General features: G+C 39.9%; 2 protein-coding genes across 2 annotated transcripts in view; both read right to left on the bottom strand.

The window, feature by feature from the left end:
* Positions 1–1120, bottom strand: part of GDPD1 (glycerophosphodiester phosphodiesterase domain containing 1) — a 38104-nt gene extending 36984 nt beyond the window's left edge. Inside the window, exon 1 of the mRNA XM_010594282.3 lies at positions 877–1120. Coding sequence (XP_010592584.3) covers positions 877–1027 — 151 coding nt within the window. The 5' untranslated portion in view covers positions 1028–1120. The remainder of the gene's footprint in view (positions 1–876) is intronic.
* Positions 1121–6900: 5780 nt separating this feature from the next.
* SMG8 (SMG8 nonsense mediated mRNA decay factor) lies at positions 6901–16257 on the bottom strand. The gene is made up of 4 exons (XM_003414586.4): positions 14462–16257; positions 13735–13880; positions 12608–13480; positions 6901–12186 (listed from the first exon to the last, which is right to left on the bottom strand). Exons 1-4 carry the CDS (start codon positions 16212–16214, stop codon positions 11989–11991), a joined length of 2970 nt encoding a protein of 989 aa, XP_003414634.1. The 5' UTR covers positions 16215–16257; the 3' UTR covers positions 6901–11988.
* Between the last annotated feature and the right edge of the window lie 3520 nt (positions 16258–19777).

Here is a 19777-nt window from a genome sequence, read left to right as displayed (position 1 = left end):
TGCAAAGATTTGGCCTGTTAATCTGGGAAATCAGAGTGGACAATTTAGGCTCCTTTCAGCATGTCACTTTTCCAAAAGAAACTTTTTGTTTTCTTTACACAATACCGTCCTGTCATAAACTATGCCATCTTTCAGCCTTTTGGAAATTTACGTGTCATTGCTGGGGAGCGGTGTGGGGCTCAATTAAAAAAATTGGTGCAAGGTTTGCAGCCTTGGGAGACAGGGAGCTCCAGTGCCTTTGCCAGTCCTGCCCACGGTGATCTTGGGAAACGTTCCTAGCCTCGTTTCCCTCCCTTCTCAGTCGGCAGTGCTCAGAGCGTGGGAGCGGGATGGCAGACACCGGGGCTGCAGCAGTGCTCCCGGTTCACGCAGCTCCACAGCCCTGGGAGCCCTCAGGTGCCCGAGCTCGGCTGCCGAGCTCGTCGCCCGGGCTCGCCCCACCCGCTCGGCCGAGGGCTCGCTAGCAGCCGTCCGTTCCCAGTTCCCCGGGCGGGGTCCCCCTGACCCCGCGGCGCTGCGCCCGTGCGCCTTGCAATCACCCTTCCATCCTCCACGAAGCGCTCCGTCCTCGCCTGCTGCTCATCCTGGTCCCTCCTCCTTCAGAGAACGCCTGACACCGCTTCCGCCGCACTCGAGACCCCCGCCCGCCCCCGGCTCCGTCCCGAGACCCCTCTCCTTCCCTCAGGAGACCTCCCCGTGACATCACAGCGCCTTCGCCTCCGGAGGAGCCCGCTTCACACACCCCCTTCCTCCTCCATCGCTCACGTATTTCCACCCGCCTCCCTTTGGCGGAGCTCCAACGGACCCTCAGCTCTCGTCGGGGGGCGGAAAAAAGGCTCCCTCCCCTCCGCCCTCCGCATCCGGGGACCCCCTCACCTCCGCGGTGAGAGATGTGTTTACTCAGGAATCGCTGCTTCTTTCTCTGATGCAGCAGGGTCGGGTATTTGAGCAACACGAACGAGGTCACCAAGTACCCTCCCAGGGTGGAGAGAAGGTAAAACCCCGCGGTGGACGACATCACAGCCATCGTGTGGTAAGTACCCGCTCCGGGCCCGCGGAACTCCTCTGCGGCGGTCGCGACGGCGGCGGCGACGGCGGCGACTGCTCCAGCTCTGCTCGCCCCCAGTCGGTGCCAGCAGCGCAGCGCAGCGCACTTGTCGGCGCCGGCCCACCGCGCAGGCGCAGCCGAACGCTCGCGCCGGCAACAAAGGGGCTCTGGCACGCAGGCGCGCTTCGGCCCCTGGGTAGGCGCCTTCCGAGGTTCTTCGGGGCGCCTTTGTCACCTCGCTTTGTGGTTGGACCCGCAGCGCTTGGGGAAACTCCAAACCGAGGCAGAGAGCTTGAAAACCTGTCAGTGCCTTCGCCATCACTGAAGCAGAAAAGTATGGTTGAAGGCCAGCCTTCAAGACCGTCTGACATAATTGAAAAATCCACATCAAAAAGGAAAGATTCCAGGGCACAACTTAAGCCCTACTCTAGATAATGCAAACAATTGTTACTGGTGGAGGTGTTAAAGCTTGCAAGAAGAAACAATAACCCTCGCCGTTTGTCTAGCCACTAGGGAATTTTCTCTACTGTCACACATGCCGTGAAAGGTACTAGTTTATTAGTCAAATATTTGGGGACCGACTGCTCTCCCTATTTCACTGTATAAATGCAATTCCCATGTCTCGGACACGATGAAACCTTGGTGGCACAGTGGTTAAGACCTCGGCCGTTAACCAAAAAGGTCGGCAGTTCGAATCCAACAGCCGGTCTTTGGAAACCCAACGAGGCAGTTGGTCCTACTCTGTCCCATAGGGTCGCTGTGGATCGGGATCAACTGGACGGCGACTGATTGTACACGATAGGCCCTTGAGAAATTATTGTTGAATTACAAGCCTATTTAAAATAAGGAAACTTCCGCAAGGTTATAAGAGGTATAAACATCCCAGGAAGACTGGGAACTAAATTCCAGAAGACTCTATTTGTTTCCCTTTCATCCCACACGTTCCAAACTACGAAAACGCTAAGAGATACACTTAAACGCAAAAGAATTAACCTAAGACTGAGGCAGAAAATTTAGCTAAAAGGGCAAATGTCTCCCGCGGAAGCAGAATGCTGAGTGATTATTTAAAATCTCGTGATTCTTGATTCTGGCCTTGAGCAAATCACTCCCATTTACTTCTGTTTCTTCATCTGTAAATTATTACTTCAACTCTCATGTTCTGTTAATGATCTTGGTTTCCAAAATTCTGGTTACCTTTTAAGATTCTTGAAAACAGGGGGCCTTCTCTAGGTTTTTAAAAAGTGGCTGAAAAAAGCTTTTGTCTCAGTTTACCATCCAAAAACAAACAAACAAAAAACCCGTTACCATCCAGTCAATTCCGATTTCTAGCGACCCTGTTATACGACAGAGTAGAACTGCCCCATTGAGTTTCCAAGTAGCGCCTGGTGGATTCCAACTGTCGACATTTGGTTAGCAGACGTAGCTCTTAACCGCTAGCCACCAGGGTTTCCAGTTTACTATCAGTAGCCATCTCTTTTTTGGTCTGACACCAAAATGCCCAAAGATAAAGCCTCTGTAGAAAAAAAAAAAGAATTAAGTATAAAAATTTCTAAGTACAACTAAACTTTTAAAACATTTTAAGAAAACACAGATTAAAAATACTGCCTTTTCTGAAGCATTAACGAAAGCATCTGTGTGGGACGGTCAAACTATATCATAGGATTAATCGATGTGTATGGTTCTGTTTCCCTTTTCAAAATATCACCTGAAGGCAATTTTAAATTTGATGGCTGCTATTTCATGTACGTGATAAATAGTACCAGAAAATAATATTTAAAAATATTTAGCCACCAAATTTAGAGGTACCTGTGGCTTAGCAGGAAACTCTGGTGGTGTAGTGATTAAGTGCTAGGGCTGCTAACCGAAAGGTCGACAGTTCAAATCCACCAAGTGCTCCTTGGAAACTCTATGGTGCAGTTCTACTCTGTCCTGTAGTGTTGTTACTAGGAGTCAGAATCTACTGATGGCAACCCGTTTGGGCTTTTTTTTTTTTTTTTTTTTGGCTTAACAGAGTGCTTGGATTTAATAGGATCCTTAGACATAACTATTCTACTTACAAACTGAGTGACTTTGGGCATGTCACTTAGCCTAAGCCTCAATTTCTGCATTTGTAAAATGGGGTAGTGGTATCTAACCTCACAGGGCTGTTTTGAGCCTATAATGAGGTGAGAAACTGTTTTAATTCTCCTGGAATCCAGATTTATGCATCCAGTGGAGTTGGGGGTGACCCTCCCAGACCATTTGCCTTTAGGTGTCCCTTTGAACCTTGAAGAAACTGGTTTCCTAAAGTCACCTTTTGGTTAAACAATAGGCTAGTAAGGAGCTTAGTGGAGACACTTTTACCTTAGGCATTGGGCTGTTTTTGAAGAATTATCTATGTGCAGTCAGTTTGAGAAACAGGAACTCCAGAATCTGCCTGGAAGCTGTGTTTTAGGCAAATGGTTATTATAAAAACACTGTTCTGGCCCCATTTCCATGACAATGTTGATGAGGTGGGGTACAAGAATCTCTGGAGACTTTCTCATCTTTGGAACACTCCTCTGACTTCCAGACCAGACATTCTCTGGTTCATGAACTGAATAATAAAGCTAATGAATTAATACATAAATTTAATATTGTAAAAGTTTTACTTTTGATAGAGGCAAAATGAAAGCATTAAAAGTATCCTATATAACCACCAATGACTGCCCTGACAGGGATAGAAATTTGTTGAACTGGTGAAGACCCTCCTGACTGTCATTACTGAAACCTGTACCAATGATTGTTGAGAGAGACAATTCAAAATATAAGATCACAGTTTCTAGCCTGTATGTGATAGATGAAGTTTTCAATGGTTTTGCCCATTTGTAATGTTAATATATACTGATGACTCTGTAACCTTCCTTGGATTCAGGCAGACATGGCTGTGGCAGCATGCTTGTCAGTTTTCCCATTCTTGACTATTCTGTAATATTCTCTGGACTCGGGCAGACATGGCTGTGGCAGCATGCTTGTCCATTTTCCCACTTTTGACTTTTTTAATATATGCTGAATAAAACTTCCTTTTTGCTTTACTAAACTTCATCATGTTTTTCTCCTATACCAATGGGAAACCTGGGGTGGAAAGGGGAAGTGTGCTGTCACATTATAGGGATTGCAACTAGTGTCACGTAACAATATGTGTATAAATTTTATGAGAAATGAACTTGAGCTGTAAACATTCACCTAAAGCACAATTAAAAAAAAAAAAGTATCCTGTATAAGTAAAGTATTATGTCAGAAGATAGAATTGTTACTTTCTTTAAAGTATTAACAACAAATTTGGGGGAAGTATACAGAATTATTCAAAATATGTAACTGAGGAATGGGGTTAATTTTTTTGAATCCAGATTTCTGGATTCCATGGAGATTGAAGTGACCCACCCAAGGTATTGCCCTGAGGTGACTGAACTTTGAGCCTTGAGAAGAATGGTTTCCTAAAAGTCACTTTTAGGTCAAAGAGTAAAACCAAAAAACCCAAGCCCACTGTGACCCTACAGGACAGAACAGAACTCCCTCATAGGGTTTCCAAGGCTCTGATCTTTATGGAAGCAGATTGCCACATATTTCTCCTGCAGAGGTGCTGGTAGGTTTGAACCACTTAGCTTTTGGTAAGCACTTAACCACCGTGCCACCAGGGCTCCTCAGTCAAACAATAAAAAAAAAAAAAGTCTAGCTTAATTAGCAAAGCATGTTTTGTCTTGGGTATTGTGATCTCTTAAAAGAATTTTCTATGTACAGTTTCAACTAACAGAAACTCCAAAGGTCAGGCTAGAAGCTCTGCCTTAGGGTCAATCAGTAATTAATTTCCTTCAAGACAATGCTGTGTGGAATCCTGCTTAACCGCAAACTGTTTTATCAGTTCTAGTCCAGCCTTGCTTCCATGGCAATGTATAATTACTAGAAATAAGATGGAATATAAAAATTTGTGAAAGAGCTTTCTTCTTTGGAACATTTTTGACTCTCTAGCCATAAATGTTACCCCAATTTGCAAATCATATATTAAATAAATTTCAATCAATTTCTATTTTTGGCTTAGTATTATTTTTGCTTTAGTATAACCAAGAAGGTGTACTACACTTTCGGAAGCCCAAGAAAATTAATATCAATTGAAGATCAGGTAAGCTGTAATAGTAGAGGAGTTTTTTTTTTTTTTTTTTTAATTATACCAGTATGACCAGAGATGTCTTCAAAGGGGCAGGAGGTCAAATTTTGAGGGCAATTTATAAGAGGCTCTAAAGTTAATAAGAATTAAAAAAAAAATCAAGACAGGAATTTAGTAAATGGAATATGTGACTAATTGCCTCCATGAACAACTGCCTCCTTTGCCATGACACGAGAACTGGATGGTGCCCAGCTACGATTACTGAACATTTGGATTAAAGATTTTATAGAAGGATCCTGATCAAAAGGGAGAAAATGCAGAACAGAATTTCAAGTTCTTGTTAAATCTAGATTCTCTGGAATCATGGAGGCTGGATGAGCCTCTAAACCTATTGCCCTAAGATAAACTTTAAATCTTAAACCAAAAATATCCCTTGAAGCCTTCTTAAAATCAAACAATAGTTTAGCTTAACTAGTAAAGAATGTCTGCCTTGAGCATTGTGCTCTTTTAATAACTATCTCTGTGGGATCAGACTGACAACAGCAAACTGAAAGATTAAATAGGTGGCAGTGAGTTTATGTTAATGCGAGAGGAACAGTTCAGAAAAGGATAGTTAGAATGATTGTACAACTTGAAGAATGTAATCAATGTCACTGAATTGTACATGTAGAAATTGTTGGTGTATATTCTCAACAACAACAAAAATATTTTTTTAAAAAGATAGGAATTTAGTGTAAGCAGTCAGTTATAATGGGGAAGAAAACTTTTGAAAAAGGATATCAGAGATCACTGGACTATTTCACTGTAAAGAGAAAACTGAAGTCTGAGAGGTTAAGTAGCTTCTCTAATGCTACACAGGTAACGGCTGATGTTGCTATAACAAGGTTACCAATTTCCATTCAGTTCAAGGGATTGAAGAGGAGATAGTATTGGTTTTCATAAAAATAAAAGATCCTGTAGTTAAATTTTCCAACGTGCATGATCCCAATCCTTTCCTTCTGTCCTCACATGAGTACTCACACACAATGAAAAGGGAACCAAAGACATCATGTATCCTGTCCTTATCCCCAAATAGTCTTTGATAAATAAATAATAAAAGAACTTGAAAAAATAGTCTTGGTCTTATATAACATTAGGATAATTCCTACTTGAAAACTACCCTTTGAAGCATTCAGAAGTGGCAAGTCCAGGAAGCAGGGCATTGAAAAGAACACTTGGCTTCTAGTCTAATGATTCCTAACTTGCCATTTGAATCTCATCTACAAATTGCATCACCCAAATCACTTGTGTTCTAGACAGCCAAAGCAACTGACTGGGGACATGTATCACTGAGACCAGAAGCCATTTACCCAAGAATTCTGAAGGAACTCCTAAATTAAATTGTGATACTACTATTCGAAATAAGAAAACTGTTGTAATACACAGCTGATGGATTAGCAGATTCCCAAGAATGATAATGGGAATCTGACAGTATGTTATAGTTCAACTTTCTGGAGGACAATTTAGCAATATGTATCAAGATGTAAAACATGTATGTCCCTTGACCCATCAATTCCAGGTCTAGGAGTTTAGTCTACAAAGAAAATTTCACAAGTGTTAATAAAAGACGTATGCATCATGGTGTTCACCACTGTTTGTAGGAGACCTAGATTAGAAAGAAGCTAAATATCCGGGAATAAAGGACTGATTACATAAATCATGGTAATGAAAAACTATGCAACCATTAAAATGATTTTGACTTACATTTACTGACCAAGAAAAATGTCTACCACATATTGAGTGAAAAAAGCAGATTACAGAATAACATGTATTCTATGATTCCAATTATTTAAAAAGAATACGTAGCTATATGTGCATATATGCATAGAAATGTCTAGAACACTAAAATTCTACTGCTCAGAGCAGTAGAATTTCAAGTAACTTACACTTGTCTTAAAAAACACTCAACAAAACAGGATACATTGATTATATATTAGTTTCACAAAATCAGCAAGGCTATGTTCATAAACAAAACAATATTTTAAACGAGATTATAAACTGGGTAGTCTTATATGGAGAAAAATGCTGGGATAAAATCACTCGATACTCAACTACATATAATCTAGTAGGAGAAAAGGAACTAATAACCAATTGATAAAATATAGTCCTTTACAGCGTTTGGAATAAAAATCAACCATGGGATGTAATTTATACTTTAGAAAATTTTCTTACAGTTCTTCAGATAGAAAATTATTTTTATTGCTATACATATGGGCAAGATATTTTCAGTGTGGGAAGGTTTTGGAAAAACATTTAAGTTTTATTTAGAACCTAATCAGATCTGAGCTGTCAGTAACAAACAGGGAGTAATAATTATCCCTTATATTTATAAAAAGGCTACCTGGGTGGCGCAGTTAAGCATCTGATTACTAGCCGAAAGGTTGGTGGTTTGAACTCACCCAGAGGCACCTCAGAGATAGATCTGGCAATCTGCTTTTGAAAAGTCACTGTCTTGAAAACCCTATGGAGCAGTTCTACTCGGCACATGTGGGGTTACCATGAGTCAGAATCGATGGCAACTAACAACAAATTTATAAAGCACTTCAGAGTTTACAAAAGACTTTCATGAACACAATCTCACTCTAAGTGTTTGAACCTTGGCTATACTTTCAGGTAGGTAGGGGAGTTATTCTCCCCATTTTACAGATCAACAAGCTGAAGCCTAGATGGGCTCCGACATCCACAATGGTTAGGAGTCACGGTAGACTATTTTCTAAAAACATCAAGTCAATAAGCTGTTGTGCCAACTTAGGCCAAGAAACATTATGAAGAGTATTGAAAATTAAAAAAATACAGTATTAGATGTATTTAGTACAAAACTACGTTCCAACCTATAAAATTGAGAGCAGTCGTATTTGCCACGTCTTAGGACAAAGTTGTGAGAAACAGTCCAAAAAAGGGAAATTAAATGACCAAGGGATCTGAGAGGCTCTTTTACATACAGCATAAACAAACAAACAAAAAACTAAACCCAAAGATCAAGGAAAGGTACAAACCAAGTCTATAAAACTTATGTCATGGAGTTTACCTCAGTATTTTGCATGTACTATGCACTGAAATGTTTAACTGGTTATAAAAGGTAGGGCTAAAACTAACCCAGACTTATTTACTATCTCTCAGATTATTAGAATGATAGGGTATCTTAAATTATTAAGGGTATTTTAAATTATTAAAATATAATTATTAAAAATTTATGTGCCACTTTATTAGGTGGTTTATATATACTCCTTTAATCCCTACAACAATGTTCTGTGATAAATAGGAATTATCATGACCATTTTAGAGAAAATAATATTCAGGAATGAAATAAATTGCTCAGGGTTCTAAAGTGGTGAAGTCAGATCTTTTGGCTTCAATCTACTATAGTATTATTTTATACAGGAGAAAATATGGAAGAAGGAATGTTTTAAGGACATAAAAAGATTCAATACAGTCTTGTAGACTAAAGATTCACACTCTTAAAAGAAATTAAGATATTTTAGGGGGTATCGTACCTAATTTTTCTGAGATTAAAGAGAAAAAATTCATCCATTCACGTCTTAAGATCACAGTCAACATATTCAGTGGGAACTGACGTGTGGTTTTCATTCTTATGTTTTCTAAGAAAGCAATGTATAACAACAGGAAAAGTACACCTTTGAAATCAGAGTCCTGAATTTAAATTTTGACTTTGCTACTCCCTAGCAATGGTTGTGAGGATGGTGCAGGACTGGGCACTGTTTCATTCTGTTGTACATAGGGTTGTCATGGCTGGAACCAACTCAATGGCACCTAACAACCTATGAGGCCTTGGCCAAATTACCTCCCCACTCCAAGCTGTAATTTCCTGATTTGTAAAAGAGGAATAATATCTATTGTGGAGGGTTTTGAGAATTACAGGTAATGTAAGTAAAAAGCCTAGCAAAGTACCTAATAAATGAACATTCAAGAAATAGCTATTATTATTGTGTACCATTTAATAAAGAGTAGCTACTGTTATTATAAATCATGCTTCCCTAGTATTGTTTTTGTAATTTTTTTTATATTCCACTGAAAGTCTTCCCTTGAAAGTCTTTTTTTTTTTTTACTAAGATGTAGATTCACCGTTTAAGTACTACAGGAATATCAAAGTAAATCAACATGTGAAGACATTAAAGCAAATTTAAAAATTTGAATGATATAATTTACCTTACAACAAGATTTATCATACTAGCCCTTTAAATAGTCAGCACTACTTGAATAAGATATAACTTACTTCTAAAAACTTTCATTATATACAACCTTTCACAGACACATTAATAGACTTACCGAAGAGGTCAGAGGATATCCTCTGAAGTCTCTTCTGAACCAGTGATTCTTAAAATTTAAGAATCAATTTGACGCATCTGCTAAGCAAAGGATAATGCAGGTGCTGCTGCAGAGGAAATATGATTTGTTTAATAAAATCATCCTTTTTTTTTTAATTTGCTGAAATAAGGTTTATATGGCTGTCTTAGGCAGGGTTCTCTAGAGGAGCAGAATCAGAGAAACATATATAGATGAGGTTTATTTCAAGAAATGACTCATGCAGTTGTGGCGGCTGGCAAGTCCCAAATCCATGGGTCAGGTATCAGGCTGGAGGCTGCTCCTGACTCACGAGGTGGCAAGGGCTGATGAATCCAAAATCGGCAGGTCAGACAGAGGGCTGCTGGCTCACGGGGTTGTGGGAGCTGGTGAAGGCCAAAGTCTGCAGGTCAGGCAGCAGGCTGCTGGCTCACATCCCAAGAAACAAAGGTCCGAGGATGACGAGCTGAATGCAGGATCAAGACAGTAAGCTTTGCCAGAACATCCATATATATTGGATGCAGACCATACCCCCAAGGAAATTCTGCTTTCAACTGACTGGCTGCTCACATTGGAACACAAATTGGGAAATGATTACATAATATCTGCCAAGCCACTAAGAATCAATCATAGCCGAGCCATGTTGACACATAACCATCACAATGACTAAAAAGAAAAGTGGTAAGCAGTGCAAATTCAACAGTTCACATTTTACCACTGCAGTGCTCTGTAAATCGTTTTTGACAAAAAACAAAACAAACATGAAGAAGTGCCTTAACTGTCTTTTATGTAGGTTATAAACACAAATTGTATAAAGATTTGGAATTGAAATCTCTACAGAAATCCAAATTAGGGTGACTTCTATAACCAAAAGTAATTAAGGAAATTAATTTACTAATTTAAGCAGAAATGTAAGGTGCTCCACATAATATAATGAAACCCAAAGGAAACAAAGAAAAAAGATACTGTTTGCCTTTCAGAAACCAATTTGTTCTTACAAATTACTCTTTCACAATTATTATTTTGGCCTATGAGAGTACATGACCTGTTATTTAAGTCTCAGAAGCTATTAAAAAAAAATAAAACTATTAGTCCATGTCCTACAGAGCTACCTCGCCATATTTCCCAAATGCAGTGTGCTATTTATTAAAACCAATCAAGGACCATGCTAACTATGAATGCAACTGCGATTTAAAAGATTTATAAAAGGAATGGAAGATACAAAAGCGTAAAAAATAAGGATGGAGGGTAAGAAGAATGAAGAACTAATTCATATTGGCTTATATTCCCCATATTCTTAATCAAACTAAAGTAACACAGGCATAAAAATACACCTGATTCACAATTCTAGAAATTAGCTGCCAGTTACATGCTTTTTCCCTGTGTATTTTTTAATAAAAAACAAACTGCTCTAAGCTGATATAGCAAGATGTGTTAAACAAATAGTTTTTCATATATACCGAACCAAACCAAATCCATTGTTGTTGAGTTGACTCTAACTCATAGTGACCCTATAGGACAGAGAAGAACTGCTCCACAGGGTTTCCAAGAAGCAGCTGGTTGAATCAAACTGCCAACCTTTTGGTTGGCAGCCGAGCTCTTAACCACTGCACCACCAGGGTCCCATTTATATTAAGAAAAAAATTCTCCATATTATTGGGTCAGCATTGTTGAGTAAATGTGTCTTCGAAAATATAATAAACTATACTAGAGTTTCAGCATGTTAATTTATTCTGCACATTTATCTAATTGGTGATGTATCAGTGTCACCATCTTGATACTGGTGAAAGCTACCATAGATTGGTAAGATTTGTATCACTTAGCAAATTGTTCCACAGTATATGAATTTTTAAAGAATACAGTGTGTATTAATATTCTGGGTTAAAATATTTTAGTGCATATAACATTCATTTAAAACATTGTCTCTCATCGTTCCAAGAATGAAATGGTAAAAACAAAACAATCTAACTCAGGTACCAGAATTGTAAGCCAAACAACTGTGTTTTTTTGCAATTAAGTCAAATCAGTCCTCATACTTTTACCAGATAATTTAATTGATCATTTTGTTTTGAAAAAGTTCATAAATAGCATCTTAAGGGAAATCCTCGCTAAAATACCAATTCTAGCAAAAATAAGGTTTGGCTTAACACAGTTATACAACATTCGGTATGACAGAAACATGTTTTATTATGGACAGTTAAACAGAAACAAGAGAAAACAGAGGTACCAACCATGTATTTTATGTCTTTTTCTAGAACCACCAGCCTTTATTAGGAAGTTGTAGCCCCATTCCCAATAAATATCAACATCATGAAAAGTAGAACAATTATTGTCCAAATACTGAACTCCTGTAACCAAAACACATTTTGGGTTCAGGAAATCACAGTATATACCTAGACCAAAAAAATTTTAAAAATCCATACACACCAGAACCAAAAACCAGCTCAAGTTTAGGACTGAACTGGCTGGAAAACACTTATTGCGTTACTGCCTTAAGAACTCCACGGAGCACCTTGTAACTCATTAACTGCACGTTTTCCTTAGGAGGGAAACAAGGTCCTCTCTCAGTCACATATGCATAAGGAAACCTCAAAACCCAAAGGCCATCAGGTGGGAGAGTGATTTCTTGTTTTTCTGGGTAAAATACTGGACATGGTGGTGGGCCTGGTTGAACCTGAAAAAACACAAGTAATGTAATTATTTTTACATTTCTAAGAAACACCTGAAAGATAAATGCCTAAACAAACAATAGGTTCAAAGACCATATATGATTAAACACATATGGGTGTGGTCCTAACTTTAATCACATCCAGTATTACATACTTAGTCTCAGATATTATCCCACTTTTCTACAGGTTTTTAACTTCAAATTACGCTTCTGAGTCAAATGATGTGAACTGATGCTGTAAAGTGATTTACACACCCACGATTCACTTTTCCAGAGACAGAATACTAGGTATGGTATAGAAGGTATTTAAAATTAAAACCTGATTAAGAAAACAATTAGTTTTGGGTGTTATCCTGCACTTTTAAAATCAAAACAAGGATCAGCATTTTTTGTCTATTTTTGGGGGTGTGTCGGTCATATTTCTTACCTGAGGCATTAGTATTATCTGCAAAGGAGCATCAGGAACCACAACAAAAAGCCTCATAAGTTGAGCATAATGTGGTTTTAGCCCTCGACCTTGAGATGATGACAGAATATACAAGGGCATATCACTATTGAGGGCTTTTAAAGCTGATTCCTTTGGTCCACTTCCCATTACTTTCATTACTTTGTCAGGTCCTGAGCACATGAATCTCCGGCCTCGAGAGTCTTCATATTCAAAGCCCACAAAAGCACGAGCTATGTCATCCCGCCGTCTTCCTCTTCCCATCACAACTGCACTTCTCTTTCCAGGGATAGCCTTATTCGGAGCAGGCCAAGAATTTGTGTCTAAATCTCCTTCATCTTCAGCTCTCGTCCTGATGACAATGTCCCAAGGCATAAGATAGTTTGTTCCTGGAATGAAACCCTGTTGGTCCAAACCTGTATGAAAGTTATAAGACTTAGCAGGCCCTAGTTTAACCAAAGACCAGCTGGAGAATTTGGGTAGGAGACCTTTGGGGCAATTTGAATGTAGCATGCCTGGGAGATATTCAACTGTGGATGCCTGTCTATCAACCAAGTTTGGCCTCTTCTCAGTTTTTACTTCTCCTTGACCATGAACTTCCGGATTGTCTCCTCCTGCTTGTGGATCAGCTGGATAGGTACCTAGGCTATCTGTGGATTGGCCTAAACTCAAAGCTAAACTTAAGCTTGTGCTCTCTCCTTGGGTTTGAGGTTCTTTTTCTTTAAGTTTATCAGCATCCGCATCTGGAGGAGCAGGAGAGGACTCATTTTTGGCAGGAGCAGGATCTGGAGTACTTGGTTCAAATACTGGGAAATTGATATGATCCAATTTTCCACAACATTTTTCTTCCAGAAGCTATGGAGGGGAGAAAACAAAACAAAACTATAAGCTTTTCATTGAAAATAACCCATTCTTCACCCTAAAAAGCAAGACCAACAATCAATGTGTTAGCCAAAAAGTACATGTAAAGAATTCTTCCTTGTTTACATATCACACAGCAGTCACATTTGCTTTTCTAGGTATTTTGTTTCTAAAACAGTATTTTTACTCAGATGATATTTAGCCAAAAGAGAGAGAGAAAAGAGGAAGAAGAAAAATTAGATATCTACCTGATAAAAGTCATAGTTAGCTGCCTTGATATCAAAGGGATCATCTCGAGGTGCTTGTTTCCTCCCACAGTTACAGGTACCAGTGGATCGAGCTCGGCTATTATGATATAGCACAGGAGGATTTCTATCAGCCTCTGGTTTTTCTCCTAGAAAATATAACAGTCACTATTAATTTCACAAACACAATGCAAAGTATGAAATTTTACTTTGCATTCTACAACATCTAACCCCCAAAATTCTCCACATAGTTCTTTGGAGATGTGAAGGAGAAAAAAAGAAACCCACAAAAGCCTTAACTAAACACACATAACCGAAGAAGCAAGTGAAGTACATAAAATAATTTATCGTTTTGACCCACAGTTATAAGTTTCTACGTGAATTTTTCATCCTGCTACCTTACTTCTCATTATATTCATTTTAGTTCAATGAATACAATAAAAATGTTAATAGGAAATTTCTGAAACTTTGTACTATTTAATAAGAAGAAATAGTTCTCATTTATTAATCCACTAGGGTTTATTCTTTAAATGCAAGAAAATAATTAGTAGTTATAACTGGTATTTTTCTTTTTCACAGAAAAAGGAGAGAAAACTCACATATGATGCCCTAAATCCCTATATAATTCTCTTTTACAAATATCAACACACAGTGGAAAAACTATATTAAACCAAAAATAAGAACACAGCTCAAAGTTTTGACTTCAAAAAGCTGAGAAAATTTTAGCTACCTGATTTAGGTAATGAGTGAAATTTATGTACACAGTGTTGATCAGTTAAACTCCTCTCCTCACAGAGCTGATGACCATTGCTCCAAAATTTGTAGCAGTCTTCATGCAACTGCATGGCATATTTGTGAAAGGCTGGACCCCTAGCATGTTGACTGTATACTCGAAGAGCCTGTGCAAGCTGATTCTTATGGACAGTCATTGTGTAATTATGAGGCAAATTTGACTGGTAAGCACTATGGGCCATAGGTAAAGCTTTTTGGCACCGGTTTTCCGAGAATTTTGTGTCAATATCCAAAAACCCTTCCAAGACTTTAATACTGCTTAAAATCTTAGATGTTAGTTCTCCAGTGGGAGACCCTGGGTCCTCCTCTTTCCCATCAATAGCTACTTCATACAGTTTTGAAGCTGCTGAGATCCACTTCTGATAAGTGGGAAGTTCAAAATGGGAGGGCTGTGGGTTTCTGCCCACACTGTCATCAAAACCTTTCTTGCTCAAAACTAACTCCACGTGCTGCCATAGGAATTCCCGAAGAGTGAAATCCACTAGCTGGCCTGAAGAACTGGAACTACTGCTGTCAATGTGGAAGGAAAGTTGTTGTCGGCTGTGCTGTCTCATGACCTGGTATCGCCTGGGCCCAGAAAGGGGTGCAGGCACCAGCAAAGATTCTGGGTCCTTCACAGTGCAATGACTCCTAAGTTGGTCCAGTAACATGCCTACTGGGTCCTCCTCCTGGCTTCCAGGAACTATGTACACAAAAGCTTGGTTGGCAGGCACAGTAAAGAGGCAGTTGATGCTCTGATTAGTCAAGACACGACTCTTGCGGAAGATTCTATAAATCTGGTCCTCCAGGGCATGCTGCAGTCTCCTTTTAGGAGAATGCTTCTTGGGCTTGTCTGGATGAGCAGGGTCTTGGCTCCGAGGGGGTTCCACCTTGAGGGCTCCATTGAGTTGAAAGAGAAAAAGGAGTCTAGGTGGGCAGGGTCGACAGTTTAGCTTCCAGTCTTTGCCAATTGGACAATCTTTAATGGCTGTTTTGAGGAGGGGCAGGACTTTCTGTCTCAGCCCATCCAGGGCTCTGAATACTCGGTCATAGGTAATGTCAAAGGAACAAGTGGGGTGGACCAGAAGCAGGATGTGACAGACAGAGAAAAGATAAAGGAGACTGAGGCACTGCAGCTTCTCTTGATGCTTCCAGAACTCATGCGTTTCTGCATGCGGTAAAGAGAGGCCACCTCCAGCGTCTCCACTCTGAAGGGCCCGGCAAGCCCGGAGAAGCTGTGAATTGTCACAGATGGAAGTGAGAAGAAGATACAGAACTTTGCTTTCCTGGTTGTAATAGGCCTGCAGAAGGCTGTAGTCCTGGGAGCCTGGCTCTGTTCGGTTCCCTTCGGTAGCAGCTACACCTCCACGAACTGGATCCCCAGCCCCGGGGTCCCCGGCTGCACCTGCCTCCCCGACGGCACTAGCCTCGGCCTTGATCCCAGGCTCTGGGTCCCCAGGATCCTGGTGACGAAAGAGGGGAAAGACCTGTCGGTCACAAACCGTGTTCACAAGTGAGAACTTCTCGGAATTCAGGCGTAGAGCCGTCTTGCCGAAGATTCCCACCACGCAGATCTCATCCTCGCGCCACGGAGGCTCCGATCCGCCAGCCGCGCTCCCTTCGCCCTCTGTAGGGGCTCCTCCAGGACTTTCAGAGCTGGTGCAGGCAGAGGCTCCCATCAGAAGCTCTCGTAAGCTGACAGGACCCGCCATGGTGCAGCGCTTTCTCCAGAGTCCTTCCGGTCCCTTTGCAAAGTCAACCGGCTTTAGTCCTTCGCGCCTTACTTCCAGATTTCCTCTCACTTTTGGTTCCGCCTCCCGCTCCTCCGAGTTTTTCGCCAAGGTTTTCCCCAGTCCCAAACCACAGTTGGTTTAAGAGACTGGCTTACGATTTTCCTCAATTTGAGACTGTAGGAGTTGGGGTAGGGGGAATTTTGTTAGCAGTTAGTTTGCATTTTAAGAGATTAAAAACACACACATTGCAAAGGAAGAGTTGCAAGTGACATCTAACAGTAGAAAAGCGGTTCAATTTCAACTTTACAACCTTTACACACAATGTGAGTCTGCGGACCGGAAGCATAGGGAACTGAACTATTGAATCAGAATATGCATTTCACTAAATCCTAACGATTTGTACACACTTTACAGTTTGAGAAACATCACTTTAGAAAGATCTTGCAAATCAAGTTGAACAGATTTTTTTTTCCACTCCCATTCACAAAGAAATATAATTCGCTCACATCAATGTAAAACAATTTCTCAGACTTGAAAGAATATATACCAAAATGTTAGCTGTGGTTGAATTTTTTTCTTCTCTTTTATTTTTATATCTGTTTTTAAATTTTTTTTAAAACGAACACTTTCTTCAATTTGTAATAATAATAAAAAATTCCTCCTTGAATAAATGGGAAAAGGCTTAACTCGATATTTAATTTAGATAATTGGAAAAGTTTGAATGGTTAGATTTATTTCTGAAACACTCCTGGTTTTAAAGTAGAAATTAGATCATTTGCGTTTTATGAGTTCTTACTTGGATTGTCAAGTAATGACAACTAATGTAATCAACAAGTTGCTTACTCTGTGCCTGACTCTGTGCTAATTCTTATTAAGAATTACTCAGAACCCCTGAAGGAGCAGGAGAGCAGTGGGATGCAGACCCCAAATTCTCATAAAAAGACCAGACTTAATGGTCTGAGACTAGAAGGACCCCGGCGGTCATGGCCCCCAGACCTTCTGTTAGCCCAAGACAGGAACCACTCCCAAAGCCAACTCTTCAGACAGGGATTGGACTGGACAATGGGATAGAAAAAGATGCTGGCGAAGAATGAGCTGCTTGGATCAAGTAGACACAAGAGACTATGTTGGCATCTCCTATCTGGAGGGGAGATGAGAGGGCAGAAGGGGTCAGAAGCTGGCAGAATGGACACGAAAAGAGAGAGCTGAGGGAAGGAGGGGGCTTTCTCATTAGGGGGAGGGCAATTGGGAGTATATAGCAAGGTGTATATAAATTTTTGTATGAGAGACAGACCTGATTCGTAAACTTAAAGCACAATAAAAATTAAAAAAAAAAAAAGAATTATCTGATTCAAACAGACACTTTACCAAAGTAGATAATCAGGGGCTAATAGACACAGGAGAAAATGGTTGAGATCATCAGCCATTAAACCAAAAACAAACCCGTTGCAGTCAGTCGATTCCGACTCATAGCAACCCTTTAGGACAGAGTAGAATTGCCTCCATAGAGCTTCCAAGGACCACCTGGTGGATTCAGACTGCCAACCTTTTGGTTAGCAGCCCCAGTTCTCAACCACTACGCCACCAGGGTTTCCTGTTAGCCATTAGAGAAATGTAAATCAAAACTACAATGTGATATCATCTCACCTCCACATTACTGGCACTAGTAAAAAAAAAAAAAACAGAAAATAACAAATGTTGGAGAGGTTGTGGGGAGACTGGAACCCTTATGCACTGCTGGTAGGAATATAAAAGGATATAACCATGATGGAAAACAATATGGTGCCTCCTTGAAAAAGCTAGAAATAGAAATACCATATGATCCAGCGATCTCACTCCTAGCAATATATCCTAGGGAAGAGCTTTCACATAAATAGACATATACACGCCCATGTTCATTGCAGCGTTATTCACAATAGCAAAAGACTAAAACAACCTAAGTGCCCATTGACAGATGAATGGATAAACAAATTTTGGTACATACATGCTATGGAATATTACGCAATAACAAAGAACAATGATGATCCATGAAACATCTCACAACATGGATGAACCTGAAGGGCATTATGCTGAGTGAAATAAATCAGTCACAAAAGGGCAAATATCGTATGAGACCACTATTATAAAAACCCAAGGAAAGCTTTATATACCGAAAAAAAAATCTTCAATGGTTACAAGGGAGGGAGGGGTGGAGAGGGGCAATCACTAGATAATAGACAACTGTTAACTTTGGTGAAAAGAAAAACAACATACAATATAGGGGAAGTCAGTACAACTTGACCAAGGCAAAGCCACAGAAGCTTCCTAGACACATCCAAACACCTTGAGGGAACAAGTTACTGGCACTGAGGCCTGTGGACCTTGGTCTCGGGGGGACATCTAAGTCAACTGGCATAAAGTAGTTCATAAAGAAAATGTTTCACTTCCTACTTTGGTGCGTAGCATCTGGGGACTTAAAAGCTTGTGAATGGCCATCTAAGATACATCTATTGGTCCCATGCTGTCCAGAACAAAGGAGAATGAAGAAAACTAAAGACACAAGAAAAATATTAGTCCAAAGGATTAAAGGACCACATAAACCACAGCCTCTACCAGCCCAAGCTCAGAAGAAATAGATGGTGCCCGGCTACCACCACCACCGCTCTGACAGTAATCACTATAGAGTGTCCCAGACACAGTGGGAGAAAATTGTAAAACAAAACTCATATTCACAAAAATAAAAGACCACACTTACTGGTCTGACACAGACTGGAAGAACCACAAAACTATGGGCCCTGGACACCCTGCTAACTCAGAACTGAAGCCATTCCTGAAGTTCGCCTTTCAGCCAAAGATCAGACAGGCCTATGAAACAGGAATACACATGAGGAACGTGCTTCTTAAGTTCAATCAAGTATATGCAACCAAACTGGCAACACCTGCCCAAAAGCAAAGACTGGAAGGCAGGAAGGGACAAGAAAACTAGACAAATGTACACAGAGACCCAAGGTGGAAAGAGAAATGGGGAGAGTGCTGACACATTGCAGGAGTTGCAACTAATGTCACACAACAATTTGTATATGAAATTTTTGAATGAAAAACTAATTTGTGCTGTAAACTTTCACCTAAAACACAATTAAAAAACAAAACAAAGCCAAAAAAGAATTATTCAGTCCTCAAAGGAGGGATGAGGCATTATGCTGAAGTAGTGGTGCTTTTATTAAGCTATATTGGGTTTCCATATAATCTTCTCAACCAATTCTTATTTACTAGGGGTGGGTTTTTAAATTTTACTTTTGGAAATTTTGTCTGTTTGTTTACTTTTTCCCTTATCTACTTCTGTATGTCCAGATCCTATCTATCTTCAAAGAGCCAACTAAAATGACAAATTCTACCTTTATCTACATTGTAAATTACATAATGATCCTCTTCATGTAGGTTATTTTTTATGTTCAGTATGTGAGTTTGCTGACATAAGATCATTTTACCCATTTTGTAACTCCTAAATCTAGGAAAAATAGTGTACACTAACCACATATATCATGTAATTTTCCAAGTAAACA

The sequence above is a fragment of the Loxodonta africana genome, chromosome 18, assembly GCF_030014295.1.
Source record: "Loxodonta africana isolate mLoxAfr1 chromosome 18, mLoxAfr1.hap2, whole genome shotgun sequence".
NCBI classification, from domain to species: domain Eukaryota; kingdom Metazoa; phylum Chordata; class Mammalia; order Proboscidea; family Elephantidae; genus Loxodonta; species Loxodonta africana.
This window is presented reverse-complemented; position numbering and strand designations above follow the sequence as displayed.

Bases quoted from the DNA above. Each gene is read 5' to 3' on its own strand.
- SMG8 (XM_003414586.4), bottom strand. From the start codon at position 16,214: ATGGCGGGTCCTGTCAGCTTACGAGAGCTTCTGATGGGAGCCTCTGCC. The intron at 13,481-13,734 runs GTAGATATCTAA...TCCCCTCCATAG, and splicing joins CTAACTATGACTTTTATCAG to CTTCTGGAAGAAAAATGTTG. The intron at 12,187-12,607 runs GTAAGAAATATG...GTGTTTTTTCAG, and splicing joins AGATAATACTAATGCCTCAG to GTTCAACCAGGCCCACCACC.